The following is a 26,916-nucleotide window of genomic DNA, read 5'->3' as shown; positions in this document are numbered from 1 at the left end:
CTTCGGCATCATGAGGATGAGAAATAATTGCTATTCAGCCTGAAGACAAAGCAAATAAAGCAATAAGACGCAGAAGCTCAATCAGCCTTGATTTAAGGTATAAGTTTCTTGACACGATACATGAACACTAAAGTTACATAAGATAATGCCCTTTCCAAGATCCTTCTGCCAACCATGCCGCATCGCCAATCCTTAAAGCCAATGATCCAGTTGTCAGCCCATACGATATAGTTCGGCCGAGTATATATGAAGACTTTGTGGTGAATGTCAAGCGAGGCGGTCTTGTTGTGATCGTTCAAAGGGATGCCTAGTGCAGGCGTTTATTTCTTGCACTTCTTCTCAATGTGGTGCCACTTCTCGCCCTTGGGGCACTTGCACTTGTGGTGCTTCTTGGTGTAGACCTTGCCGGAGTCGTGGCACACACACTCGCTCTTGGCGTGATCCCAGGAAGCGTGCTTGCCGCAGTGGTGAAGGATGCTGCGATCCTCGAGATCAGCCGGCTCAGCGTCGGGGTTGGGGAGGGCGGTGACTGTGCCCATGGCGAGAAGAGCGCCGAGGAAAGCCTTGTTGAGAAGCATGATGAAGGTTTGAGTTGGTAGTTGAGAGGTTGTAATTAGTTTATGTTGAAAAGAAAGATGAGAGAGTTGTGTTGTGAATGATACCATGGGATGCTGGGGAGCTCATATGGTTATATACCTCTTGGGTTATCCAGAAGCTCCCTAAGCTCACTTGAACTTCAAGCACATGTACAATGTGAGTATTGAAACTTCCCGTCTCGGATATCGGCCTCTTAGTCAAACACTGGGGTTATACGGCTGATCGGCAATGAAGAAGACAGGGCTGTCATAAAAACATGGAGCACTGCCACTGCTAGAGCTAGCTGTGCTTTTATGTCAACCTTTGTTTAAGTGGGGAAATATCCCGTCACTCCCGAGCTGCCTTGCATTGTTCGTATTCACGATTCGATACTTTTACCATTTGACAATGCAACGCCCCTTTCGCCCTGAATTACCCCAGATTCGATTGAAGCCACCCCTGGGGCTATGCTTCAGCCCGTTTACGAGAGGTCCAATCAAATTGGCTAGGCTTCAAGTTGTTAGACCTTTATTCCCATTTCCATCAGGAACGGCGTCTCTCTCAATTGGCAAGCATAATTCTGTTACGGCCGTTGAAATGCACAGGAATACGCCATCTCACAAGTAGACAGAAGACCTTGTACTGGTTAATTAACGCAGAAGGCTTACGTTACTAGTGAAAGTCCAAAGCTCGACCTCAGACTGCTAAATGATGGGGTTGATACAAACAAAGCAATCTTAGATCAGCACTCTCGATGCCCAGGAGCTTTACCGCCGAAGATCTCCAAGAGCTGTGAGCTGTTAGAAGCTATGAGCTGACGCGTCTTCCATAATGCCCGAGCGACCGCCCTTCCGAGCCCCTCGGAGTTTTGATGCCCTCAAATCGAACAGTCTAGATCCAAACAGCGCATCATGATACTTCTCAGCAAGAGCGGCTAAAACGGAGCGGATATCGCTGCCGAGCGTCTCCCTTGACCGGGGCTTTGGGACTATCGGCACGTTCCGAAAGTCAATATCGAAAATAGTAGTCATCATCATGAGGCTTAGACATTGAGACCTCCACATATAATTGCTGGCCCGAGGCAGATTGCAGAGCAATAGCCAATGATAATGAGAAAGATGGTCCTTTGGGGCAGACGATCGAGAACGGTGATTTAATTCCCGGCTCTTGGAAAGCTTGTTTTCGGCACTCACGCTGATCAGAAGTGCCATTCACGTGAAGAGTCTTGGCGATACGAGCCAGATACGGGGCTGACTTAATGACCTTCTTGAAACAGACTCAGGCCGAAAACATTCGCTTATGGTCTCTGATATGGAAGATTGCTGCATAGCCACCCAGGAGGTAGCCGAGACGTCCGATTTAAGGTATCATTGAGCTTGTTGGCTTACAGCTTTGAAGGCTGAAAGGGAGGGTTAGCAAGGGAGAGGAAAGCCGATGTTGGTCATGAAACCACTACTTCGGATCAGTCGGACACAAAGAAACTTAATTCCAGAGGTCTTACATGCTTTACGCCGAAACCAATCGGACAAATTCAATGTGGTGGCTTTGGATTTGTGTTGTTCCTCACAAGAGCAGCGGATGCGAGCAGGTTGAATGAGCCATTGACTTGGACGTGCTGGTCAAGGCCAAAATATCTAATTGTTCCTCCTTACAAATACGGTGCAGGACTGGTACAGACTGTGCTGGGTAGTTATGATAGAATTTCAAATGCCAAAGGCTCGTTACAACTAACAACGCAGAGGATTATGAAACCCGACGCATTTAGCTCAATGCATATACTCAAGTCAGTCATGGAAGTCAGCATCAAGCTGTTTAACTTTTGTTTTCACAAGCAATCACGATGGTCAGTCAAGCTTTGCGCGTGAAGCATCTTCCGAGCAATGATGTTGGCCCAAGGCCTATAGAGTCGGCTTTTCGCAGCAACAACGACGGATAGAGAAGACTTGATGATAAGAGAGCAAAGCTTGTATCTAGTGGTATATCCTAACACTAACAAATGCCGTACTGTAGTCAGCCAATGATATGTGTACAGCACGCCTTTGCATGTACCCCTCATCCATGAAATCGTTGACATCGAAACAGTTCAACACTTCTTCATCGCTTCTCATCAAACTTCACAATTTTGCAATCTCATCGTAACCCTAAACCTTCAGTGACCCATCGCAATCATGACATCTTGTCCGAGGCTCAGTCGAAAGGTCTTGGAGTACGAGTCCGTTATCGCATATGAGTTTAATTCTAAGTCTCTCTGCGCACAAGCACTGAACACAGCCGCCGACGCGATGTCTGTCTGTGTTCTGGACGGTTCTTTCAAGCAAATGCCCGAGAATGATCGACTCGCTGTTTACGGCGACGTCGCAGCTGCAGCCTACTTGTGCAGCCTCTGGATTAAGTGAGAACTCCCAAAACGTGAGTGATCGTTTTCAAACCCATCTTAAATTGTATCTAATTGATAGTCAAGATTGCTGGACCACGCTCCGCCGCGACCTGATCAGCAATGATAACCTGGCTAGAGTTGGCAGGGGACACGGTCTTCATAAGTGCATCAACATGAAGGGAGGAACTACTAGGGTCAGTTCCGGGATGGTCGCAACGGCTGTCGAGGCTATTCTCGGGGCCGTCGAAAATGACGGCGGCCGCGATGCTCTCGCCTGGGTCATGAAGCATCTTGGTCTCACGGAACATGCTCTCCTTGGATCGGTAAAGTTCTTCTTTCCTTTGACTGTAATTGAACAGGTTGCACAAATAACTCACTTTATCTGTATAGGTGCCTTCGCAGCTACCGTGGAATTCCCCTGTGACATCAGCCTGCGATCCCAGGGTTTGTCTAGGTTGCCTTCTCAAGAAGCGCTAGAAGCAGATCCTTTGTCAACTAGGTTGTCATCGGAACTAGCTCCATCTCCTTGAGGAGCCACTTAGGTAAGCCCCGAGGATCATGGATTGGGAGCACGGGGGAACCGAGGTAGCTGCGGAGCAGAGATGGCTTGTCCTCGACAGACCCTACTTGTATTTACTTCGGTGAAGAGCAAGTTTGGGAATGTGTGGACTTTGTACCTACATGAATTAAGATGGACGTGGCCTAACAACTAGAAGACGGGAAGTTGGGGTTCTAACTCAACGACTTCAGGAATAAATCCGAGCGCGTCAATGGAATGGCCAATGAACCATAGTGACATTATGTAAGGAGACCATGATCCTCAATCAACAGATTCTAAGATAGCTCATCGTCTAAACAGGACCTACGGTTACGACATTCAAGCTTGGCCTTCGTGGGGCGGATAGTAGAGAGTAAGAAGCACAAGGGGAGGATCTATTGTCACTCATTCGGTATCGTAAAAGAGGAATTCATTATTACAGGGACGAAATCATGTTGGGAAGTCACTCATTCAAACTATACTGAAAACCATTGATCGAATGCCTCGAGGTTTCGGCAATCTCTCAGTTCCTCCATTGTAGAGACACTGGTCGATCCTACTTGCGAGGCTCGCTGCCTTCAGCATGGACAACACTGGTAGCATCAAGCTTCTCGATATTGGCATGCATATCCACCGCCACAGCATCACCAAAGAGCTCTGCGATTTCCTCCAGGGTCTTACCACCAGTCTCAGGCAGGAAAAAGAAGTACAGGACGGCGGCGGCAGTATTACACGCGATGAAGAGAGCATAGAACCTCCAGCTGACCTCTGCGAGCGCCAAAGGAGTAATCTGACTAAGAACGATAGCGACGACGGACTTGGATGACACGGCGAAGGCCATGCCCTTTGATCGAAGGAATGTTGGGAACAGCTCTGATGGGACAACCCAGATCATTGCGTTGAAGAAGATTGCAAAGGTCGCAGAGTAGATGAAGATGAAAGCGATACTTGCTCTTGCTCCGGCCATGTTACTCTCTCCGGCCTGACCATAGGTGGCACTCAAAGCCATACAGATAGCGATGGAGACGGACAAGGCGAGCGAGCCAGTCCACAATGTTCGAGCACGAGGCCATCTGTCTGCAACGATGCCCAAGTAGATGATGGTTCCGATAACACCCATGAAACCGTAGATACCAGATACCAAGAGCGACTGTCGACCGGTGATACCAACGATGGCATAGAATGTGTTCTGGAAGTTCTGGATGACAGAGGCGCCTGAGAGCTGGGACTGGGAGACGATGAAAGCCGCCATGAGCGTGCGGTGGAGGTATCGCATGGAAAAAAGTTCTTTGATCGCATATGCCCAGCTGCTTGTCTCAGCAGACGCCTCAAGTTCAATCTGCTGTTGGATCTGGAGGAGTTCTTGTTCGATAAAGGTTTCGCCTTCGGTGTCGTGGAGGAGGTTGAGAACGCGGCGGGCTTCTTCATGACGTCCTTTTCTGACAACTGAAAGAGATGTTAGCAGATAGGCTTTGAGAATGATTAGGTGGATAAGACTTACGCCAACGAGGGGAGAAGGGTACGAAGAACACAGCGAAAATAAGGATGAAAGGAACAGGAATTTGCATAGCCAAGGGAATCCGCCATTGAGCATCCCCAACCGCAAAAGCACCTCCATATCCAGCCCAATTCGCGATACAAAACCCAATAGCAGTCATCAAACCCTGAAGGCCAACGAGGAAACCACGCTGAGAGGGCTTGGCTACTTCGGCGATATAGACCGGGACAACAGCGAGGAACTGGCCACAAGCGAGGCCGGCGATGAGCCGGCCTGCGATCATCATGCCGACATGAACGGCACCGGCTTGCAGAGCGGCTCCGAGGATAGCGAGAAGGGAAGCAAAGGCGATGGTATACTTGCGACTGAAGCGATCGGCAAGATAGCCAACTGTTGGGGCTCCGATGGCTTGACCGGCGTTGTAGCATGATACTATGGCACCAGCGAGAGATGTGCTGGCTTGGGAGGGCCCGTACATGTAGACGCGGAAAGTTTGATGACCGAAGGTGGTCGCGATGATTCCTGTGATACTTAGTCAGAGAAGGCGTTCCGGTTGTTTCAGCGTGTTCTGGACACACCCGAGTCAAAGCCGAAGGTGAATCCTCCCATGGTGACGACCAAAGCGATGGAGATAGTACGCCAACGACCCATTGTGAATACACTGGCTGCTCCAAGATACTATCAAGTTTCCGAAGACGTTCTCTCAAAGATAGATGATCCTTTTCAGGTTGATCTGATGCTATGATGTTCTCTCTTCTCCCAGTAGAGATATCAAGTCAATTTGAAGCCCCGATTCGCTACAAGATAGACCGAATTCGAAGGGGTCATCTAAGCGGTTGACCGAATCCCCGGGTTTCCCCCGCGTTTCTGTCGGGGAACCATGCTCTGATAGTGGAGACTCCGGGGTAGCGTGTTTGGAGATCCGAGGTTATGGACGAGTCATGCCAATGATAACTGAGTCCGGTGGGCTGTCTATCCGATTGGATTACCTTGGGCCTACCGACTGACCACTGAGAGACGTGCCTTTACCATAGTTTGTTCGTCGAGTGAATCAGGACCCCGTTGAACACCTTGGCGATACGACTCAACAGCTCAACTAGTCGTTCAGGTCGGTCGATTGACGACCGAAATTTGACTCCTCAGCTTATATTTGGATCTAGAACTTAGCCAAATTGTTTCCTTTGCGTTATGGTCCAATTCCCGGCGACTGGATGATTTTCCATTGGCCTTTGCCCAGAACAACATGATGCCACTGAGGATATCCAAGCCCGCTTTCGAGCATCATTATGATTGCATCGGAATAGGCCAGTCCAAACCTCGAATCTCATGGCAATTCCTTACGTCTCCAGTTTCCGATGTGCCGTCCAACTGGACCCAAAAGGCGTACGATATCGAAGTCATATCTCATCCTACACCAACTCGGCCAACACCACAGACCACCGCCTACCATGTCGAAAGTGAGCAGTCTGTTCTAGTATCATGGCCAGCGCCACCACTTCAATCTCGAGACATGGCTACTGTGAGGGTTCGTGCATACAGTGCATCTGACTCAGAACCAACCGAGTGGTCACCAGCTGCCACTGTCGAGACTGGCTTACTCTCGCCTAATGACTGGGCTGCTTCATTCATCACTCCAGCCTCGCATCATGGGCTAGAGGCGCCGCTTCAGCCTATTCGCTTTCGAAAAGAGTTCACCATCCCCGGTCACCTCTCTCAACAGTCATCAAAGTGTCGATTGTACATCACAGCGCTGGGAGTCTACAACATCTATATCAATGGTCATCTCGCGAGTGACGAGTGCATGGCTCCAGGCTGGACAAGTTATCGGCATCGCCTAGCATACCGGACCCTTGACGTCGAACAATATCTTAACCTTGAGACAGGTGCTCGAAACATGATGGCTGCGGAGGTCGGTGAGGGTTGGTTTGCTGGCACTCTCGGCTTTAGAGGAGGAACTCGCTTCAACTATGGTGGCAAGGAGCTGTCGCTACTCGCCCAGCTTGAGATCACACATGACCCGGAGGAACAACCTTGGAGACTTGTGACAGATGACAGCTGGGAGTGCACACCAAGCCCTATTATCAGCAGCGAGTTGTATAATGGCGAGACTTATGATCAGCGCCTTGAATGCGACAACTGGAACAATGTCACCTCAGAAGGGGCTCAAGTTGGTGACGACTTTGTCTCATACGCTACGAAAGTATTGGACAGGAAGCCTACTGAGCGCTTGGTGGAATCCGAGGTTCCTCCTGTTCGAGTCAAGCAAACTATCAGGCCATCACAGGTGTTTGAATGCACGACTGGGAAGACAATCATCGACTTTGGTCAGAACCTAGTAGGGAAACTCCAAATCAAGTCCTTGGAGCTTCCTCCTGGCGCGACTCTGACATGGAAGCATGCCGAGGTCATGGAGCATGGTGAACTTGGATCTCGCCCTCTCAATCACGCAAAGTGCACAGACACGATCATATCGTCAGGTAAGCCTTTAAAGGACTGGGCTCCAAAGTTTACGTTCCACGGGTTTCGCTACGTCCAGGTGGAGGTGCTTGATGCCAACTTAGAACCTCTTGACGCGGTATCTTTGCTTCGTCTTGGTGCTGATGATATTAATGTCGAGGCTCTTGTCATGCACAGCGATATGACAAGGCGAGGTCATTTTAAGTGCTCCAATGCCGCTATTAACAAGCTTCATGAGAATGTTGTCTGGTCGATGAAGGGCAATTTCCTTTCCATACCAACGGACTGCCCTCAACGCGATGAAAGGCTTGGCTGGACGGGTGATATCCAGATATTCTGCCCAACCGCGTCATTTCTCTATGAGACAACCGGATTTCTCTCAGGGTGGCTCGATGAACTAGCCGCTGAGCAATTGCTTGAAGATGGCCGAGACGGTGTCCCCGGCTTAGTATGCCCGGATGTTCGTCTTCCAGGCTGGCCGAAGCGGATGCCACAAGCATTGTGGCACGACGCTACTGTTCTCGTGCCATATTCTCTATATACAAGCAGCAGCGATACAAGACTGCTTGAGAAGCAGTTTGAGAGTATGCGTGCCTGGCTGGGGCGAGGTGTTGATAGAGAAGGAGGTGATGGATTATGGAACCCGGATCAATGGCAATTCGGAGATTGGCTTGACCCTACAGCGCCACCAGATCAGCCGGGATACTCGAGAACTGACTCAGTTATGGTGGCTGATGCGTATTTGGTTCATGTTACGTCTGTATTCGCTAAAGTCTGTCGGCTATTGAACAAACACGATCTGGCTGACAAGTACGATGCCGAGGAGCTCCGTCTACGGTCGTTATTCCAGGATCGATACATTACGCCTGCAGGTAACTTGATGGCGAATACTCAAACAGGTATCGCGCTGGCGATATGCTTCTCACTGTACCGTGACGGTGAGAAGGAGTCTCGAGAAGTCACCGCCGCAGCAAAGGCTTTATCGAAGTTAGTGCGAGCCGCTCAGTTCAAGATTGGAACTGGGTTCGCAGGCACTCCACTCATCACCCACGCCCTTACACAGACGGCGCAGCCCCAATTAGCATACCGAATGCTCTGTGAGAAGTCTTGTCCCAGCTGGATGTATCCTGTTACGATGGGTGCAACGACAGTCTGGGAACGTTGGAACAGCATGTTGCCCGATGGAAGCATCAACCCGGGTCGCATGACAAGCTTCAATCACTATGCTTTGGGTGCTGTGGCAGACTGGCTACATGGCACTGTTGGCGGTATTGTACCCATGACTTCTTCGCCGGGCTGGAAAGTCTTCCGTGTGAAGCCAATCCCAGGAGGGAATCTGACTTGGGCTGAAACGAGCTTTGATGGGCCGTATGGTAGAATTGAGTGCAAGTGGACGTGGACGACAGATACTGGCTCATTCAAGATGTCTCTACTCGTTCCGCCCAACTCATCTGCTCTTGTCACCTTGCCGTCCGAGTTGAGTGATGATCCGGCTCAAATATACAATGATAAGCGAATCAAGAGTAGATTGCTTGGGTCGGGGCTACATCAATTTGAGTGTTATTATGTAGCTGGAGAATGGCCGCCGAAGCCTATCTTGATGCCCAATATGACCTGGCAGCCAAAGGATGAGGACCTGGCCTGTTGAAACAAGGATAGTTTGTGTTCTCCACCTTTGTGTTGGGGCTGAAGCCTCTTTTATCCTCTCAACCTTATCACAGAAACTAGGATATTTAATAGATAACAACAAACACAACTCTCTCGCATAGCCAATTGCATCAATGACATTATTTGTCTTGTCCTAGACCCCAATGTTAATGAAGGTGATGATAACAATCTGGTACGTACAGCGAAGCAGGGTTGCAATGGACAGCCCCCAACAAATAAAATAGTAAGCTTCGTTCCCATTTGCTAACATAACAACTTGTACTAATATCGCGAAAAGAGTCTCTGGTCCAGCCATGTTGTTGGTTCCACGACCACTTCCGTTGGCGTTTTTCGGATAATGGTTGGCATTTGGGCGATAAATATGTGGATCAGAGATGCTTTTTGGCCGTGGTATAAGAAGTATGAGCTTGGCTTAAAGGTAGACTACCATAATAGTATGATGGGACAGCAGGTTTTCGGTTGGAATGAAATCACAGGAACGAATAAGCAAGCATAAGCTGGGAGACATATACGAATGTTAAATATATTTACAAAGAATTTCTAAACTAGCATGTCTGAATCCAAAAGAAATCTTCCTTTAACCCTCTAGCTTCTGCAATATACCGAGTCCAACGCGAACGAGTTAGGTCGGTGAACCCAGTCGGGCGTACAAGGGTCGTCGCTATTATTGATCCATTCACCTTGAGGACTGCTAGCAACGAACCAAATCCTAGTCTCTCCGCTATCAGGCATAGTGAACTGGAAATTTGCGTTGATCCATGTCTTCGTCTGGGCCGCACTGGTTGGATATCTGTTCCCGATCCTGTCGTCGTCTTGGTAAACGCGGACATATGGAACCAAGCTGCCGCCACTATTTTGAGGAATCGAGTAGTACTCATCCCACCACCACCTATAGCTGCAGTAGAACGTGGTGCCAGGGCAGGCCTTGACATCCTGGTAAATCCACATGCTCTTGTCGAAGTCAAACTGGCCAGTCTGGAGCCGATAAGAGGTACCGCCCTCGCCACCAGGAACGGGCCTCAAGGCGACGGGATCTTTACCGCCAGGATTGGGATCCTCCTGCCATGGAGAGAACTTGCCGTTATCGAAACCGCCGTTGATGATGGAGGTATCATATGAGCAGGTCGGAGCTGGCTCAATACCTGTGTCACAGAAGCAGCTTATCTCATAGTTCCTGACGCTGGTTCGGTCCGAGCTCAGCTGAGTGATTTTACCTCTGTAGAGACTGCATTGCGCATCTTTCTGGTAGAGGAAGGTAACGCAGTTAGACGTCTCCATGCAAGACTTGTAACAGTCCATCAAAGAGGAAGATGAGCCTTCGCCTAAGGATCTCCATTCGTCTGAAACGCCCCATACATAACCCCTTGCTCCGCAGACGGCGCCCTCAGGTGTTGGTCTCTCCATATTATTAACGCAACCGGTAGCAGTCTCGGAAGCAGTGGTGGTAGTCTCTTCAGTAGTGGTGGTAGCCTCTTCTGTGGTGGTAGTAGCACCTTCAGTGATAGCAGTGGTGTCTTCAGATGTGGCGGTTGTATCGCCAGTAGTAGTGGCTTCTCCAGAAGTGGTAGCGGCAGTTTCGGTAGTGGTGGTAGCCTCTTCTGTAGTGGTAGCATCTTCGCTGTTGGCGGGAGCGGCTTCACTTGTGGCATCCCTGACAAATATCTCTGGATGACCTCTTCGAACGAAGTTTCTCGGGACAATGGTGGCGGCAGCATCTTCAGTAGTGGTTGCCGCTTCAGTTGTGGTCGCTGGGATCTCCTCGGTGTAGGTGGCAGTAAAGGGATCATTGTAGACAGGAGGCTCTGGCTCGGTACACTCAGTTGAGGTAGTGGTGCCCAGGGTAGTGCCGGTGGATGAGTCGCTCTCACTAATAGTGAGACTTGTCTCAGTGGAAGCACCAGTGGTTGAGCCACTCTCACTGACAATAAGGGAAGTCTCAGTTGAGGTACCAGATAAAGACTCAGTCAAGCTGGAGTCCTTGGTATGAGTCGTAGCAGAGCCAGTCGCGACACTGGTCTCAGCAGTAGTCGTAACGACCGCTACGGAGCTCGAAGAGGGGCGGCATGGCCCAGCATTAACGAAGGGGCTGAGCGCCGCAGCAATAACAAACGAACGGACGAAATGGCGAGCCATCTCTGCGATAATCGTGATTTTCCGGCTATAACAAAAACGCGACAATCTAGAGAAACAAAGTTTGGGGGGAATCTGGGTTTAATCTTTCTCTTCCCCTGGCAAATCCTGCCTTAACGACCTCGTGTTGGGCTTGGCGGTCATTATTTAGTGTAGATCCTTTTGAAGCTATTGATAACTAGTCTTCCCAAACAAGATCAAGCGTCTTGTTAGTTGAGTGTTTTTAGAAACGTTTTATCGATAGTGCCAGCGCGATTCGAGCTGAGGCCGTTAGTTTTACAGGGGCTGTCAGGGGCAGCGCCACGATTATTGGCTCTTGGGGCTCAGCTTTTGGCGAGGGAAATTAGTAGCGTCATCGCTAGTGGAAAACCCAACAAACATCGTATTCCTACCCTGGATTGACATTTTGCATTCAGGGCACTTATATATTATTGAAGATACAGCTTTAATTGTCGCTTTGAACTCATAAGTCCTTATTTGTGGTTGTTATTTACAATATTGAGGCCGGATATTGTACCACGCCAGTCGTTCATATTGCAGCTTGACTTAGTGACGATATGTCGTTGCTGTTTAGTGCCCAGCATGTTAAAAGCTTACTTTTCTCCTGCATGATTCATGAGCTCACCACACCGCATGGGCGCTTTGTCAGGCAACATTAAGTGGCTGTTTTAGAATAAAGTTTCAGCAAAGCCGTGCTAATTCCAAGCGATTCATTAGTAACCACTTTAAGCATCGCATTTACATTCCGCATTCGACTGTATCAATCAACCATGGTGCCTAGTCATGAAATTTGACCAATTCAATATGTACTCAAGCCTCCTTCTTTGACATGCACACCATGTTTCCAATGTTGCCTTAAGATAACCAAGCTTTATCGAACACGAGGCGTCTAAATATTAAGACCTACCCAATCACACGATTTACATCCATACATGAGCAGTCTGTTCGGTAATACGCGTGGCTCTGGCCCCAATTATCCCCAATCTTAGAAAGTCCATATGCGAGCCACGCAACAAAGCCCTTCGGAGGAACTTGGATCAAGGAGCCGAATTCTTACAAACCTTCAACAGTGGAGACTTCCGACACGACTCATCGATCCGTCAAAGATACGGTGAGCATCAGATCATGAACTTCACCTATCTTCACGTCCTTCCTCTTTCAAACTATGCAAAGTCCGCCTAGCACCTCTCGAAACTTGATTTACGCGCTCTCCAATCAAAAGTACCTTCCAAAAGTGATCTATCTCAGCTCTAGATCAGGGCATCTCTTCGCGAAGATCTACAAGCTGAACTAGTAAGCAATAGCGGGAGAATATCCCGCATCATTCGAGAAGGCCTTCGTATTAGACCTAGTAGGATCGACGGAAAAGATAAGACGGAGATAGATGCTATGTTTGGAAGGTAGGGGATGGAATAGGATGCAACAGGTATTGGCATCAGCAATGCAATAGGTGCATCTAGAAACTAGGTGACAGACTGGCCACAGAGGTGTATCCTATGCAGGTCGATGCGTGCGTTATCGCAGGGCTGCTATTGCGTGGTGGTGGCTACAAAAGTTCTATGTGGTTTCCAGTTTCAGAATATTGGGCCATTGTGATTGATGGCGCATGACCGAATTATAGCAGTGAACCCCGCCCAGAGTAGTAGTGCAGATGCGCTTTGATGCTTGGCGATTCCTCGGGCTAAATAACTCCGGTTGGTCTGTAGAATGCTGACGCGATGATCCTTCGGCATTAATCGTAGATCTTGGGGGGATAAGCCGATCAAACACACGCTGTAGATCAGCTCTTCGATGACTCTCACCAGCTTCATAATTATATTCATCTTGAAGCTCTTTTTCGTCCAGTGTTGACCTTTCGTCCTATTAATCCGTCATATCCACAGTGTTATTGGCGATAGAGTTATCGACTTTCCTCATCGGGATACTGACCCCTGCTGCCAAGGGCCTTATATGCCGATCACTTTCACGGGAGCATGATAAGGTTAATGCTTCTTCTAAATGCCGAACTAGACTACGGAACAACGGAGCTTAGTACCAGAAAGGCAGGTCCGCCTATTCGCAAAGTCCGAAGATACAACCAAGCAAGCTTATCGCGGGATAGTAACCAGAGAGGCAGGTAAGAAAGCACAACAACATCCATAGCTATGTTGGATTCTCAAATATAAAAGGATGATGATGGACTATTCGAAGTAGTCTATCATCAACCACTCTTCACTCTTCAACTCTCTTCTCTTGGATATCTATCTCTTCACTATGGTCAAGTTCGCTTCCGTCGTTGCACTTGTTGCTCCCCTGGCTGCTGCCGCTCCTCAGGAGATCCCCAACATCGTTGGCGGCACTTCTGCCAGCGCTGGCGACTTTCCCTTCATCGTGAGCATCAGCCGCAACGGTGGCCCTTGGTGTGGAGGTTCTCTCCTCAACGCCAACACCGTCTTGACTGCTGCCCACTGCGTTTCCGGATACGCTCAGAGCGGTTTCCAGATTCGTGCTGGCAGTCTGGTAAGTCTTCTACCATTTGGGGGATAGGAGCGGCCTCACTAACCTCTTTGACAGTCTCGCACTTCTGGTGGTGTTACCTCGTCGCTTTCCTCCGTCAGAGTTCACCCTAGCTACAGCGGAAACAACAACGATCTTGCTATTCTGAAGCTCTCTACTTCCATCCCCTCCGGCGGAAACATCGGCTATGCTCGCCTGGCTGCTTCCGGCTCTGACCCTGTCGCTGGATCTTCTGCCACAGTTGCTGGCTGGTAAGTCGTTCTCTGACATCTGAGATACTATATGCTAACTCCCATCCAGGGGCGCTACCTCTGAGGGCGGTAGCTCTACTCCCGTCAACCTTCTGAAGGTTACTGTCCCTATCGTCTCTCGTGCTACCTGCCGAGCTCAGTACGGCACCTCTGCCATCACCAACCAGATGTTCTGTGCTGGTGTTTCTTCCGGTGGCAAGGACTCTTGCCAGGGTGACAGTGGCGGCCCCATCGTCGACAGCTCCAACACTCTTATCGGTGCTGTCTCTTGGGGTAACGGATGTGCCCGACCCAACTACTCTGGTGTCTATGCCAGCGTTGGTGCTCTCCGCTCTTTCATTGACACCTACGCTTAAATACCTTGTTTAAGTGCCGAGATGTTCTTTGGATATTCTCTAGCTTGAGCCCTGGATACGAAACCTGTTTGAGAAATAGGTTTCAGCGAGTTAAGAAGATATGAGTTGGTTTCAGTTGGATCTTAGTCCTGGTTGCTCGTAATACAGCAATCTAGATAGCCCAAATTGAATATGAAATTTGATGGAAATATTCATTTCGATAGAAGCAACGTGAAATGTCTAGTAGGACAAAAAGTAAATCAATGCTGTTATGTTCCCCGACCTACCTACCTTGATGTCAGTCTGCGAGTCGTGTAAAGTAACCCAGAATGATGGATTGACTTGAAACCTTCTGTCTATGAAGTATTATGGACATGAATATCGTTTCCTCATTATCTATGTTGGCAGCCTAAAGTTTTACCTTGCGGCTAGCAATCAGTCAAGTATCTGCATATGAAGGGTTGTTAAACTAGGACGGCATCAGCGTTGAATATTTGAAGAATGATGTGAGATAATCAACATTGACATGATAAAAGAAAAGGGAAAACAAATTGTGCATACAGTGATGTGTTCAGGTCGACCCCTCAATAGACATATACGAGCCGGAAACCAACAGGATACAATTTATAGATAAGTATAACTACAGTCATCAGTCTGCCGAAAAAATACTCCTTTGTGAAACAACTGAAGAGTCCATAAACTAAAGTTCCTCAGTAGGAACATCCTTTACAATAACTCCCTTGACTTCCTTCAGCTTCTCAATAGCCTCCAAAGTCATCGGTCTGCCGTCAAGGCACGTCAGCTCTGGCGTAGCATACAGGAGTGCCATACTTACGGAGGATAGGAAGTGGGAGGAATCGTTCGTGTCTGCCTCCAAAAGTCGACACCAGTGTCCTTTTTGACGATACTGATATTGTGGTAAGCTTGGGAGTCTGTTGTTGACGTTGCATCACTTACTCAAGCACGGTTTCATTCCTCTGCTGATAGTCCTCCAACTTCTCGAAGTCGTAAACGATGGCCTATAGTATCTTGTTGAGGAACATGTCTTCTCAGCAAATTATATCTTGTTTACCTTTCGGTCCGCCATGGCTGCTAAAACTGCTGGGACGTTCAAAAGCGCAGCACAAGCAGCGAGAGTGATTGGCACGACGTGATATGTTGATAAAAGCATCAGTATCGATAAGTTCCCTCAGAAACATGCAGAAGTAAGACGTGGTATATCGGCCAGTTAAATAACCTTTAAGCATTCGACTATCTTCGGAGATTCTCGAATTGGGAAGGTGATGATGCGTTTATGACAGGGATTACACGCCAACAAAAGATCCTAATTGACTTAAGCTTGGCTGCGGGGAAAGCCTATCAACGATAAGCGTGAGCCACCCACTTGATAGATAAGTCGCGCAGTATGAGCTTGGCTTTAGGGGAAGGTATTGGATAATAATGGTTGCTGGCGATTGAGGGGATGGATGGGAGTGACCTGCGTTAGTTGTCGGCTGATGCACCCGGATGAACGCCTGGAAGGCATCGTTCGGCGTGATGATCGACAGATGGTAGCATGGTCGGCAGCCGAATGAAAGCCTAAACACATGTGATCATGCCGAATCTTATGACCAGGCAGCATCCTGGATTGGTCTCGCTGGTTCAAGGAACCAGCCGGTTGCCAGCCAGCTCGCAACACCAACACCTGGCAATCAGTCTCAAGTCAGATCGATAAGATTAGATAAGAGCTCAACGGTAGATAGGATAAGGACTTCACAACTTGGAACGGGCTTGTCATAGCTCTCGCATATAATCTAGAAAGATGCGCCATGCAAAGCATCATCTATAGTTATTGGCCTCGGAAATGTTTATATACCGGTACATTGATGTTATCTCAGTCTCCAACCCGGTAATATGCCTCAATGAAAGGGCCACGAGTCCAAACAACTATCAAATGCAATATGCTTCACGCAAGATAACCACCACAAATAGACCTAATGGTTCTGAACTGACAATATCTCTAAATTTGTGAATCTCGCGCCTCATCATCAGCCTTCAACTACGCCAAGCCATGTCAAACCCCCATTACCCCACAATCGAGATCCCGATTCAGTTATGCGGAGGAAAGACTTCCGAGTGATGTAACTGTCCCTTCTTCAAGCAACTCATCAAATACCACAAGAGCAGCCTTATTTCCAGGCTCTTTACAGGAAATGCAGACCGCAGATAGTGTTTTGCGTTAACTTTGGGGGAACGCATTGACGAACGGAAGATCTCGTCGACATCTTCCACCAATCAGCATAGCTTGTCCAAATATCTACATCCTATTGCTGAAACGTAACGACTCATGAAATAGTCAATTCGAAGGGAGAATAGATGTACATTGGGGGTAACTGTGCAGTCCGAAACTTGTAGATCACCACGATCACGGTTTGGGTGGATGTGAAGTTATATTTAAAACCCAGTACCTCCTGAACATCCCAGCGATGTCTCTTCCCACCGCATCCCCAAGAATCATTGAACTCTGTCAACCTTTCTCTTCAGAATGAGACTCCTTAATATTTTGTTTCTCTCTGGCCTCGCCACGGCAGCGCCTGGTGCCAACCTCCAAGCCAGAGTTGCGGCAAACGATCCGTGTAACATCGGCTACTGTACTCAGAATGGAGGGTGAGTCAAGCAAGGTACAGCTTCACATCTCCGGCATCTGACGCGCATAGTACCACTGGAGGCGGAAGTGCTGCTCAAGTCACTGTGAAGACCCTCGCTGAGCTAACCGCTGCTGCCGCAGCTGATGGTCCTTCCGTCATCTTGGTGCAGGGCAGTATCTCTGGCGCAGCCAAGGTTCAAGTTACCTCGAACAAGTCCATCATTGGCAAGACCGGCAGCTGTAGGTCAACAGTGTTCTTTCACAGGTGTAGTGCTAACAGTTCTGTCTAGCCCTCACCGGCATTGGTTTGACCATCAACGGACAGAAGAACGTCATTGTCCGCAACATGAAGATCTCCAAGGTTGAAGCTGACTACGGTGACGCGATCACTATCCAGAAATCGACCAATGTCTGGGTTGATCATTGTGATCTATCTGCTGTTAGAGGTGACGATAAAGACTTCTATGATGGCTTGGTCGATCTGTCGCATGCTGCTGACTGGGTTACCATCTCGTATACCTACTTCCATGACCACGTGAGTAATCCCCATTCTTAACCAAAACTTTGAAGGAGCTCTGGCTAACTGTTCATTAGTCCAAGGGATCACTCGTAGGACACTCCGACAAGAACGCAGCTGAGGACGTTGGTACCCTGCGCGTTACATACGCCAACAACCACTTCAACAACGTCAGAAGCCGAGGCCCTCTGCTTCGCTTTGGCACGGCACATATCTTCAAGTACGTTTCCCAGTAGCTTCGGTTTTGACTTGCCACTAAACAGCCTATAGTCAGTACTACGATACCATGGACACTGGTCTCAACAGCCGCATGGGTGCCCAGGCTCTTATCCAATCATCTGTGTTCACCAACGTTGGAAAGAAGGCTATCTTCAGCGAGTCAAGCTCCGAGGTCGGATATGTTGTCGCAGAAGACGTAGTTCTCGGCGGTGAGAGTCAAAATACTGCTCCGAAGGGGACGTTGAGCTCAAGCAAGATTCCGTATCAGTTCACGCTTCTGGGATCCGGAAAGGTTGCTTCAACAGTTCCGGGACAGGCAGGTCAGAAGCTCAGTTTCTAAACGAGGTTCATGGACGAGAGAAACAGCTTTGGAGGTCATGTTAGGTCTACTTCCATGTTACTTGTACAGTAATTGTCAGATCTGTTCAAAGGCCTTGTTCGATATCACTACATTATGCCCCATTCACTTCTGACAAGCTGTGAAGTCCTTGAGTCCTGCGTCGGGAACCTTGTTCTTGGGCAGACAGAACTCGATATCCTCGCCCTTGAGGTTATTACCAAACACCCGAACATGCTCATGCTGTAAACATCTTGTTAGCACAGAAATTAATAATACATCATGGAGAACTTGCCTCTGTAATCTTTAGGAACTCGTTGTAGATGCCATCAGACTTCATTCGCTCGCGAACAAGATCCACAACACCATTCATGAGGGAGAGTACAGTAGTGACCTTACTATCCCAGGTCACGAGTGCTGAAACACCCTTGCCGTCGACGCGGGTGGACTCTGTGCTGCCATAAGGATCTATTGCACTATTGTCAGCGATCGTGTCCAATGTGATATCTATAATTCTTACTCTGCATCTTCTTTCCAACGATCATGTTCCTCCACCAAGCCAAGCCAACAGCCTTGTCGAACAATACAACAGGGAAGACACCATAAGGAGTGATGACATCGAGCTCTTGATCCTTTTGACTTGCAATAGAGGGAATACCGGCGGGTGAGATGTAGCCGATGATCTCGTCTGTCTTGGGATCGGTAGAGTTGTTGACGGAGGCGTAGAGGCCGGGGGTCTTGGTGACTACCGAGTTGCAAGTTCGAGCACGTTCGCCGTTCTTGAAGAGGCGGCTAAACGGTTAGCTTTAGATTTCTGAGACGACTGACGATGCTTACCTGACAATGTCAACGTCGTGGTATGGCAACTCAAGCTGGTTCCAAATCTCATGGCTAGAGAACCAAAAACCCTTGCGAACAGTGATAGGACCAACACCACCCTTGTTATACTCAGCCTTCTCCAACTTGGCTCTCTTGTACTCCCAAAGCGTCTGCTTATCCTTCTTGGACAGATCAGTGAAGAATTGGAAGAAGTAAGTCAAAAGCTCTCCTTCATAAGGGTCATCGAGATAAGTCTCCGACTCGCACTTGTACGACTGCTTCTTGTCATTGACAGGGAGTGTCTGGTCGCCGATTGCTGTAACAGCACAGACCTTCCCTTTGCCGATGTAGAAGATCTTGGGGGCAGTTGAAGCGACGTAGTTGAGCCAGGTCTGCCATCCGTCGGCGATTTTGTGGAACTTGGGGTTGGACTGCTTCTGGAGGGCTTCGATGCTGGCGTAAACTGCCCAGATGAGCTCTCTAAAAACAGGTCATTAGCTAAGATGAGAAAGTTAGAGAAACACTGCTTACCCATTGTCTAAGCCGGGAACGCGATCGTCCCAGCCATCTTGAGGCGAGATGGTCGTGGTGTCAGTCTTGATCCATGGGAGAAAGCCACCGAAGCCGGGATATGTCTGGTTGAACTGGCTATAAGTCTTGAGCTTTGTCTCCATGATTGACGCAGCGAAGCCTGGTGCAGCCTTGAGATTATCCGGGGTCAAGAAGCGGGCAGCTTCCTTAGACCCAGAGATAGCCTGGGCGTAGAGCATGATTTGCAGTGCCTAAATCACACTGTTAGTAAAGATGTTCGGTATTCGGGACCGTAGCATGACTGACCTCCTTGCTGGCTGCACTGAACGTATGCTTCTTAGTGCGCTTGCCAGTCTTCCAATCAAGCTGGGTTCCATCATAGGACATGCCATTTTGAGTATTGTAGGCTACATCGTTTTGATGAAATTTACCTTCCCAGTAGAGAAGATCCCAGATGAAGTCGTCGGTATGTTGAAGGACGTCCTTTTGCGACCATTCAAGGCCAAAGCGACAAGATGGAGCCTGTGGGTTGGAGTATTGAGATGAGGCTGCTGCCAGTGGTAAAGATAGGGCTAATGCAGCCAAAACAGAGCTTAGCGAGGACTTCATCATGAGTGACTGAGTTGCGTATGCTGTCTCGATGCTGATTGAAGGGGCAAAGATAATGACGAGGCTGTCTTTATATAATGGGAAATGATGACTTGCACAACAATTTGCTAGGATCTTGGATCAGCCAATGCCGACCTTGGTACGTCTTGGGTTCACAAACAAGGTTTCTTTCCCCAGACTCAACCCCGCTTCCAGCAAAAGAGGAATGGATCTTCACGGAGAAACGGAGAATCACTAGAACAGAAAATCTATTTTAAATCTCCATTTCCCCGTCTCAATCCTCTCTGTCTTCCAATTCTTTGCAATAACCAGCCCTACGCCGAATTCAACTTGTGACGCGCCACGCTAGAAACGGGGGCGGAGTTTCTGGGCTAGAATAACATCAAGAGGGCACAGAGAAGATATAGCATTCCAAAGCCATGTGTGTATTGTGTAGTCAAGGCGTTCCAAAGTCAAGCGCTTCTATCTCTCTGTCCGTCTCGATCTTCTCTGCTGCTGAATGTACATCCATTTTGTTTATCGCCAACCTGCTCCTCACCTCTACAGGGAAGTTCCATCATCACTCCCGGGCCTGAAACCGTAGGCTCCCTGTCGCTCTGTGACTTCATCAGTGGTCTGGTTGCCATTGAACTGCCCGTCTCCTTTTGCGACAGGATATTTTGTTGTTCGGAAGTTGGCAGGGAGTACCATCTCGCCATCAAACTTGTTTGGCCGGCGGATGTTGCCGCCACGCCCCTTCTTGACCAGGCTGTCTCTTCGTGCCTGACGCAGCATTTCGTGCAGCTCTTGGAAAGGAATACGAATGGCAAGGTCTGGGTACTGGCCTACTTCTGTGCTCAGAACAAAGTCCTTTACGTTGAGCTCAAGAGCCAGATTGATGTTGGCTGGGTGTTTATCGGCAGTCTGGAACTCCTGTGAAAGTCTGAGCAACTGAATCTTTTTAATTGCGAAAGGTAACTTACCACCTGCTGCATACCCCAAGTAAGCACGCCAGCATTGCCCCGCAAGACTGAAATTCGTGCATTCTCTTTGATATCAACAAAGATGAAGAGCTGAACCCCAAAGCTGGTGTTGGAAAAGTAGTCGTAAGCGAGTGGCTCAAGATCGGCGCTCGATTGGGAGCACGCGACCTCGACTACACAACCAGGGAACTGAGTGTTCCGCTCACCAATCTGGAGGTCAGGCTGGCGGCTCCAGATCTTCTTGGGGGCTTGGACTGCTGCGCCATCACCTTTGTGTTCGTCTTCCTAGAGCGCCACGTCGGATCCAAGCTGGCATTCAATGTTCAACTCTCTGGGGATGGAGTCTTGGAGACGTAGGAGCAGCTTGTGCAAGAAGCCATTATGAGTCTGACTGGGCATTCTGATGGTGATGGTAGCGCGGTTTCGATCATAGTCGTAGCGGCGAAAGAGTCGGGAGATTTCCGTCTCGTACGTGTCAAAATGTTGCGAGGACAGATGAAATGAAGCGAAAGTTGGCGCGTGAGCATCTGTGAAGAATCGTTGATGATGTTCGAGAAGATGACGGATGGGAGAGTCCTCCGAGGATGGAGGAGAACAAGAAAAAGCACCTCGTTGAGAATCGCCATTCTCTACGTTGTTGGAGCTTGACAAAGGCGCCAAGACTATATCCCGTTGGTTATCCATTGAGGTGTTGCTGCAAACGCGGAATCTGCGAAAGGTTGGGAAAATGGTGTTTGAGGGCCTGCGTTGATCAATCTAGATCTCTGAGAGGGGGGACGTGTTTGTTCCTAGAGACTGAGAAATCGTTTTCGCACTTTGGCAGGCGTTTACAAGGAGCGCTGGGATTGGTGTCTAAGGTAAGGTGAGGTTGCGCTAAATGCTGAGCAGATCAAAGGTTGGCGCTGGGCAACGGTGAATGAAGCTCGGATGCTTGACGCCTGCAGCCTCCTCTCGGGGAGTAAGTGGACCAAGGAAGTGGACGCGTTGAAGGAGAAGAACCCGACGGTCAGTTCTGCGGTTGATGTTAACAAGGCACGGCATCGGTGAGTAAAGGAAGGGTATGCTTGACTTGACGTTGGGTAAACAAACACTCTCCAGGCGGCGTTATTTGCAGCGCAGAAACAAGAAGCCCTTCCTAATGAAAAGAAAAAGAAGAGGTGGTAGGATAAGGAAAGTTGGAGAGGCAAAGCACGAAAGAGTAGATGTCTGAGAGTTGTCCTCGCTAATACGCTGCATGTGAAAACAGGCCGAGCTCGCGCTCAGGAGGTGAAAGGCCGCTGAGGGAGGCAGGAAGTGAAGGCGCCCTCTCTGCAGCAGGTCATGAACAGTGGCAAACTCAACAAGCTGAAATATGATTTGTCGAGGTTCAGTTCAGTTCAGTGCAGTGCAGTGCAGTTCAGTGCCTTAATGAAGTGGAATCTCTTATGGTAGGTGCCAAGCGAGTAGAAAACAGTTACCAAGTGTTTTACAACAAGGTAAGGTAGCTATGGGTGTCTGTCTCGTCACACGAGAGAAGGGAGTTATAATGTCTGTATAGAGATACGACTGACAGCCTTTGTTCTTGCTTTGGGTGGTGGAACACGCATGCATACGCGTAGCTGTGCCGCCGCCATCCGGGTGAACATACCGACAGACGTATAAAGGCCATATATGTATTCATGTTCAAGGACAAAACTAGGAATCGAACTGCTTTCTAGGTGAGTAGTTGTCTTGCACTTGGGGTCGAGCAGCTTACTGCGTTCCTGTGTAGAAGGAATCTGATTTCCATACCAACTGTACTGATGAGTCGGTCGTGTCTTCTTAATTCGGTCTGTTTCTGTGGTGGCCGGGTTACGTTCCTGACCCTAACTTTGATGTCCCGTTTGACGTCGCTGACGCACTGCACAGCATTGCACTGGCTCGTTATGCATCCCCAGCTGAAGTCCTTGGTATAGTTTTTAATTCTTATCTTTACTAGACGTATAGCACTTTATAGTGAAAGGGCTTTTGGTTCAAGGTAGGTATTAATTGTGTGATATCTGGGCTGTTGAACGCATACCATCTATCCTATTGTCTGTAGCCTTGTGGCATCCTCCCTCTTCACCACTCAGACACCATGTTCATACTCTGTGCCATCTTTTAGCTTGACAAAGAAGGCTCGGTGACCTTAGATCAAGACAGAAATGGTTTCTTTCCCCAGACTCAACCCCGCTTGTCGGGTGACAAGCAGAAAGAGGAATAGATCGACACGGAGAAAAGTCACCTCACAAGAAAAACCTAAGTATTTTACCGCTGCATTTCCCCGTCTTGATCCTTCCATTCTTTGCCTCTTCAATCTCTTACGATGACAAGCCCCACACCAGATTCCCCTCAATCCCCCGGTACAAACACGCCAGCCCAGAAGAACAGAGCCTGTGACCGCTGTCGTCGGCGAAAAGCAAAGGCAAGTCTATTCTCCTCGCCCATCGGCGAAACTCACTCACTGACGGATTCTTAGTGCGACTTTACAGAAGGCGAGCGTTGCACGAGCTGCAGGGAGTCAGGCACACAATGCACCTTCAATCTCCCCCTCGCCCGTCGCGGCCCCAAGATCCGCCCCAGAAAACCAGCCGGTTCCACAGCGGAATTACCGCCTCCCCAATCGTCACAATGGGAAACCAACACTGTCGATCTCGGACTCTCGCCGCCTTTGATGGTTAGCGGTGATGTAACGAGTCACCAGCGCTGGCAGAATTTATCGCGAGCGCTAGCGTTCATTACGAATGATCTGCAGCAATTTGTTACGCGATGCTTTGATCTCTTTTTCGAGTATCTTTATCCGCTTACGCCGTTGGTTCATGAGCCGAGTTTGAGGGACTCGCTCTCGTACTTTGGGCAGTACCCTTCTGAGAATTTTAGTACAGGGGTTTTGGAGCTTTGGCCGGAGACGACGTTTACTTTGATCACTGCTGTTTGCGCCGAAGCAGCCTTTTTATTACCGAAAGATTTATTCCCAGAGGGTCAATCCGTAGCGGATATTTTTCTCAATGCTTCGAGATCATGCTTGAATCAATATCTTGAAGCGGAGTTGGAGAATCCGAATGCGAACTCAATCACAATTCGCTACTTTCACTCGAATTGTCTCCATGCAGCGGGAAAGCCCAAGTATTCGTGGCACATCTTTGGAGAAGCCACGCGACTTGCGCAGGTTATGCAATTGAACCTCGAAACCTCGCTTGAGGGCTTGCAACCGATTGAAGCTGAGCTGCGACGTCGAGCTTTCTGGATTGTGTATATGGGCGATAAATCGGCTGCGATACTGAACAACCGACCCATCACGATCCACAAATTCTCATTCGAGTCTGGAATAACCACGTCCTATCCTTCTGGCATTGAAGATGAAGCTCCGGTTCTCTCGCCTGGTAATCTCGTCACGAATTCTGATGTCGTGCGGATTACATGCATCGAAGGCTTCAACGCCAATCTAAGACTCTGGCAGAATGCATCTGATCTGCTCCTCGAGTTGCGACTAATGCAGGACCGAAACCAACAAGATCTCAGCATGTCGAATCTTCAACCGCTGATCAGCGCGCAAGAAAAGGATCGGCTGGACGCTCTTTATGTCCGTTTCATCACCTGTCTTGATGATCTGCCACCATATCTGCAGTCGTATACGTTCGCTGCCTTGGCGGATGAGTCTAGGGAAACCACCAAACAATTCCTGATCCAGTGCGCTAATCTTCAAGTCTCCATCCATTGTCTAAGAATGGTGATAACGCAAAAGTTGGAGAATCTTCCGTATTATAAATCGGACATCGGGCACTCGGATTTGCGCAAGACGGAAATTGCAAGAGATATGCTGAGGGTGATCCAAGAAGCTCCGTTTTGGTCACTCCAAGTGAATGGTGAACCCTATGTAAGTCCACTAACACACCAAGTAATTAATGAAGCTAATGAGATGTCCCTACCAAGGTCGAGAAGATACGACTCACTGGTGCGAGTCTTCTGGAGATCATTCACAGAAATGGCTCCTCACCAATTGCCGCGAGAGCTCGCAGTGATTTTGCAGTCCTTCTTGATCTGCTCACGAGACTGGACTCCAAAGCCTCCGATGCATTGCGAAATACTTCTTCATTGATACACTAAGTCTTTGTAATATTACTATCATATTTGCCACCTTCATGATGCCCTTCAGACTTCTTTCTCACGAATGAAGTCATGTTCCTCCTTCTTAACCTCAATCTCCTTGACCATTTCCTGCTTCGCATCCTTCCCCTCAAACAGATACGTAAGCTCCTCCAGCGTAGGTCCAGATGTCTCAACGAAGAAGAAGTAGACGACCAAGAAGATGATAGCGACCCAGACACAGTAGTAGATGTAGAACTTCCATCCAATAGCCTCCAGGCCAATCGGGTTGACGTAGCCACCAAAGATAGAGGAGACCTGAATAGTGAGCAGTACGAATGCCCAAGTCTTGGCTCTCATCTGATATGTGACGATCTCGAGAGGATAAGTAACGACCAGATTTGTCCATCCGAAAGTGTAGAAGCCTTGAAATAGGAAGATGCAGGCCAACACGACTCGCCCACCCGCCAAGGACCCCTCAAGGTACTGCTTGGCGGCGATGGTCCACATGATGAACGTGACAAGAACACCACCGGATCCCACGAGGAAGAAAGTGCGGCGCTTGAACTTGTCAACCAGAAGAGTCATGGTGATAGCAACGATGTACTGCCAGAGAGTAACCATGCCGTTGACGAGAGTGATGTCCTTCTCCGCCTCGATACCCGTGTCTTTCAGAATCTGTGTCAAGTAGTTGGAGACAAGCAGGTTGCCAGAGCTCTGACTGAACAGCGCCGTAGCGAAGCATAGTGCGATGCGCTTGAGGTTGGGGATAGATGAAAAGAACTCCTTCCATGTCATGTTTTGCTCAGCTTCTTCAGCAATGACTTGCTGAATCTCAGCGCATTCGAATTTGACCAATTCGCTGTCGGAATCGCCTTCACCGTGGTACTTGATCAGAATCTCCCGAGCTTTGTCAACCTTGCCCTTTGCGATCAGCCAACGAGGCGACTCCGGGCAGAAAAAGATGAGAATGAGCTGGTATGCGGATGGAACAACTTGAACCAGAGTGGGGAGCTTCCATGACCATTGGTTGGGAATGCGAAAGCACCCGTAAGTCGCCCATGCACCAATGACATAGCCCAGCACAATGTTGGTGTTGTAAAGCGTGGTGATTTGGACACGCTCCTTGGGATGCGAGAGCTCGGTGACCAAGACTGGAGCACCCATCTGAATAAGCGAGGAGCCAATTCCGAGAACAATCTTGCCGCCGATGAACATATTGAGCGAGGTCGCAAAGAGTTGAACCATGACACCAGCGATGATGATGACCGATCCCATCGCAGTTGGGACACGACGACCGGCGACATCGCTGATCCAACCAAGGAAGATGAACGGTATAACACCTCCGATGGCGTTGGAGGCACCGAAGAAGCCAAGTTTCGAGCCAGTGGGATGGCCAAAGCGGTCTTGCCAACTCTCGAGGGTTTGAAGGGCGTTGGTCATAGAGCTACACGATGAGTCAGTATGCGTAGCGACTTGCCGGTTGGGAGTGGACTTACCCGTCAATGCCAAGAGCCATGCTGGCAAACAGCGAAGAAGTAAGCAAGAAGTACAAAAGAATGCCATTCTTGCGTTTCCAAAACGGTGGAACGGTGGTGAGGTCAATGGGAGACTGAATATCTTCAGTGGCGTACGCCGCTCTCGGAGCCATGTTGACGTTATTACAGCTGCCGTGAAACTAGGTGAAGAAGAGTCGTCAAGATTGACTGATGATGTGTTTACAGTCTTGTGATAAACTCGGCGATCTCTAGCATACTTATATACACAATGCAACACTGAAGAGAGAAAGATTCGGTTCAGAAACATGCCATGACCAAGGTTACAGCGAAAAAACCCCGTTTCGACTTAGCCTCCAACTTCCCCGTGGGGAATGGTCTGCACAATGAA

General features: G+C 48.9%; 12 protein-coding genes across 13 annotated transcripts; 5 read left to right on the top strand and 7 right to left on the bottom strand.

Annotated features, from left to right (window-relative positions):
• Window positions 1-2: 2 nt before the first annotated feature.
• On the bottom strand, window positions 3-813 carry FOIG_10366 (uncharacterized protein). Its single transcript, XM_031210697.1, has one exon. It carries the CDS (start codon window positions 663-665, stop codon window positions 321-323), a length of 345 nt encoding a protein of 114 aa, XP_031059408.1. The 5' UTR covers window positions 666-813; the 3' UTR covers window positions 3-320.
• Window positions 814-2,744: 1,931 nt separating this feature from the next.
• On the top strand, window positions 2,745-3,430 carry FOIG_10365 (uncharacterized protein; the record flags this gene model as incomplete). Its single annotated transcript, XM_031210696.1, has 3 exons — window positions 2,745-2,968; window positions 3,033-3,276; window positions 3,344-3,430. The coding sequence occupies 3 exons, from the start codon at window positions 2,745-2,747 to the stop codon at window positions 3,428-3,430; spliced, it is 555 nt and encodes a 184-aa protein (XP_031059407.1).
• A 617-nt stretch (window positions 3,431-4,047) lies between these two features.
• On the bottom strand, window positions 4,048-5,717 carry FOIG_10364 (uncharacterized protein; the record flags this gene model as incomplete). Its single annotated transcript, XM_031210695.1, has 3 exons — window positions 5,568-5,717; window positions 4,993-5,511; window positions 4,048-4,937 (listed from the first exon to the last, which is right to left on the bottom strand). Exons 1-3 carry the CDS (start codon window positions 5,638-5,640, stop codon window positions 4,048-4,050), a joined length of 1,482 nt encoding a protein of 493 aa, XP_031059406.1. The 5' UTR covers window positions 5,641-5,717.
• A 515-nt stretch (window positions 5,718-6,232) lies between these two features.
• FOIG_10363 (uncharacterized protein) lies at window positions 6,233-9,094 on the top strand (the record flags this gene model as incomplete). The annotated part of the gene is made up of 1 exon (XM_031210694.1): window positions 6,233-9,094. The coding sequence occupies one exon, from the start codon at window positions 6,233-6,235 to the stop codon at window positions 9,092-9,094; it is 2,862 nt and encodes a 953-aa protein (XP_031059405.1).
• A 517-nt stretch (window positions 9,095-9,611) lies between these two features.
• FOIG_10362 (uncharacterized protein) lies at window positions 9,612-11,342 on the bottom strand (the record flags this gene model as incomplete). 2 transcript variants are annotated; one of them, XM_031210693.1, is made up of 2 exons in its annotated part: window positions 9,700-10,584; window positions 10,708-11,342. In XM_031210693.1, 2 exons carry the CDS (start codon window positions 11,245-11,247, stop codon window positions 9,700-9,702), a joined length of 1,425 nt encoding a protein of 474 aa, XP_031059404.1. The 2 variants fall into 2 exon arrangements, with proteins under 2 accessions (XP_031059403.1, XP_031059404.1); XM_031210692.1 differs by having other exon boundaries at window positions 9,612-11,247.
• A 1,646-nt stretch (window positions 11,343-12,988) lies between these two features.
• FOIG_10361 (trypsin) lies at window positions 12,989-14,635 on the top strand. The gene is made up of 3 exons (XM_031210691.1): window positions 12,989-13,743; window positions 13,798-13,991; window positions 14,041-14,635. The coding sequence occupies exons 1-3, from the start codon at window positions 13,498-13,500 to the stop codon at window positions 14,345-14,347; spliced, it is 747 nt and encodes a 248-aa protein (XP_031059402.1). The 5' UTR covers window positions 12,989-13,497; the 3' UTR covers window positions 14,348-14,635.
• Window positions 14,636-14,772: 137 nt separating this feature from the next.
• On the bottom strand, window positions 14,773-15,799 carry FOIG_10360 (uncharacterized protein). Its single transcript, XM_031210690.1, has 4 exons — window positions 15,399-15,799; window positions 15,284-15,345; window positions 15,162-15,233; window positions 14,773-15,108 (listed from the first exon to the last, which is right to left on the bottom strand). The coding sequence occupies exons 1-4, from the start codon at window positions 15,495-15,497 to the stop codon at window positions 15,027-15,029; spliced, it is 315 nt and encodes a 104-aa protein (XP_031059401.1). The 5' UTR covers window positions 15,498-15,799; the 3' UTR covers window positions 14,773-15,026.
• A 721-nt stretch (window positions 15,800-16,520) lies between these two features.
• Window positions 16,521-18,289, top strand: FOIG_10359 (pectate lyase). The gene is made up of 5 exons (XM_031210689.1): window positions 16,521-16,972; window positions 17,023-17,192; window positions 17,243-17,487; window positions 17,547-17,689; window positions 17,740-18,289. Exons 1-5 carry the CDS (start codon window positions 16,851-16,853, stop codon window positions 18,026-18,028), a joined length of 969 nt encoding a protein of 322 aa, XP_031059400.1. The 5' UTR covers window positions 16,521-16,850; the 3' UTR covers window positions 18,029-18,289.
• A 16-nt stretch (window positions 18,290-18,305) lies between these two features.
• Window positions 18,306-20,061, bottom strand: FOIG_10358 (uncharacterized protein; the record flags this gene model as incomplete). Its single annotated transcript, XM_031210688.1, has 5 exons — window positions 19,682-20,061; window positions 19,376-19,626; window positions 18,863-19,324; window positions 18,546-18,817; window positions 18,306-18,493 (listed from the first exon to the last, which is right to left on the bottom strand). The coding sequence occupies exons 1-5, from the start codon at window positions 19,985-19,987 to the stop codon at window positions 18,306-18,308; spliced, it is 1,479 nt and encodes a 492-aa protein (XP_031059399.1). The 5' UTR covers window positions 19,988-20,061.
• A 463-nt stretch (window positions 20,062-20,524) lies between these two features.
• Window positions 20,525-21,572, bottom strand: FOIG_10357 (uncharacterized protein; the record flags this gene model as incomplete). Its single annotated transcript, XM_031210687.1, has 3 exons — window positions 20,525-20,896; window positions 20,947-21,231; window positions 21,339-21,572. The coding sequence occupies 3 exons, from the start codon at window positions 21,570-21,572 to the stop codon at window positions 20,525-20,527; spliced, it is 891 nt and encodes a 296-aa protein (XP_031059398.1).
• Window positions 21,573-23,258: 1,686 nt separating this feature from the next.
• On the top strand, window positions 23,259-26,411 carry FOIG_10356 (uncharacterized protein). The gene is made up of 3 exons (XM_031210686.1): window positions 23,259-23,368; window positions 23,423-24,820; window positions 24,877-26,411. Exons 1-3 carry the CDS (start codon window positions 23,270-23,272, stop codon window positions 25,048-25,050), a joined length of 1,671 nt encoding a protein of 556 aa, XP_031059397.1. The 5' UTR covers window positions 23,259-23,269; the 3' UTR covers window positions 25,051-26,411.
• Window positions 25,030-26,790, bottom strand: FOIG_10355 (uncharacterized protein). The gene is made up of 2 exons (XM_031210685.1): window positions 26,529-26,790; window positions 25,030-26,476 (listed from the first exon to the last, which is right to left on the bottom strand). The coding sequence occupies exons 1-2, from the start codon at window positions 26,678-26,680 to the stop codon at window positions 25,096-25,098; spliced, it is 1,533 nt and encodes a 510-aa protein (XP_031059396.1). The 5' UTR covers window positions 26,681-26,790; the 3' UTR covers window positions 25,030-25,095.
• Between the last annotated feature and the right edge of the window lie 126 nt (window positions 26,791-26,916).

The sequence above is a fragment of the Fusarium odoratissimum genome, assembly GCF_000260195.1.
Source record: "Fusarium odoratissimum NRRL 54006 unplaced genomic scaffold supercont1.18, whole genome shotgun sequence".
NCBI classification, from domain to species: Eukaryota; Fungi; Ascomycota; class Sordariomycetes; order Hypocreales; family Nectriaceae; genus Fusarium; species Fusarium odoratissimum.
Note: the sequence above shows the minus strand (reverse complement) of the source record. Positions and strands in the feature narration are given on the sequence as shown.

Bases quoted from the DNA above. Each gene is read 5' to 3' on its own strand.
- FOIG_10366 (XM_031210697.1), bottom strand. From the start codon at position 665: ATGGTATCATTCACAACACAACTCTCTCATCTTTCTTTTCAACATAAA.
- FOIG_10361 (XM_031210691.1), top strand. From the start codon at position 13,498: ATGGTCAAGTTCGCTTCCGTCGTTGCACTTGTTGCTCCCCTGGCTGCT. The intron at 13,744-13,797 runs GTAAGTCTTCTA...CCTCTTTGACAG, and splicing joins AGATTCGTGCTGGCAGTCTG to TCTCGCACTTCTGGTGGTGT. The intron at 13,992-14,040 runs GTAAGTCGTTCT...ACTCCCATCCAG, and splicing joins TCTGCCACAGTTGCTGGCTG to GGGCGCTACCTCTGAGGGCG.
- FOIG_10360 (XM_031210690.1), bottom strand. From the start codon at position 15,497: ATGCTTTTATCAACATATCACGTCGTGCCAATCACTCTCGCTGCTTGT. The intron at 15,234-15,283 runs GTAAGTGATGCA...CCACAATATCAG, and splicing joins AGGAATGAAACCGTGCTTGA to TATCGTCAAAAAGGACACTG. The intron at 15,109-15,161 runs GTAAGTATGGCA...CCTTGACGGCAG, and splicing joins CCTCCCACTTCCTATCCTCC to ACCGATGACTTTGGAGGCTA.
- FOIG_10359 (XM_031210689.1), top strand. From the start codon at position 16,851: ATGAGACTCCTTAATATTTTGTTTCTCTCTGGCCTCGCCACGGCAGCG. The intron at 16,973-17,022 runs GTGAGTCAAGCA...TGACGCGCATAG, and splicing joins TACTGTACTCAGAATGGAGG to TACCACTGGAGGCGGAAGTG. The intron at 17,690-17,739 runs GTACGTTTCCCA...AACAGCCTATAG, and splicing joins GGCACGGCACATATCTTCAA to TCAGTACTACGATACCATGG.
- FOIG_10356 (XM_031210686.1), top strand. From the start codon at position 23,270: ATGACAAGCCCCACACCAGATTCCCCTCAATCCCCCGGTACAAACACG. The intron at 23,369-23,422 runs GCAAGTCTATTC...ACGGATTCTTAG, and splicing joins GTCGTCGGCGAAAAGCAAAG to TGCGACTTTACAGAAGGCGA. The intron at 24,821-24,876 runs GTAAGTCCACTA...GTCCCTACCAAG, and splicing joins AAGTGAATGGTGAACCCTAT to GTCGAGAAGATACGACTCAC.
- FOIG_10355 (XM_031210685.1), bottom strand. From the start codon at position 26,680: ATGGCTCCGAGAGCGGCGTACGCCACTGAAGATATTCAGTCTCCCATT. The intron at 26,477-26,528 runs GTAAGTCCACTC...CTCATCGTGTAG, and splicing joins ATGGCTCTTGGCATTGACGG to CTCTATGACCAACGCCCTTC.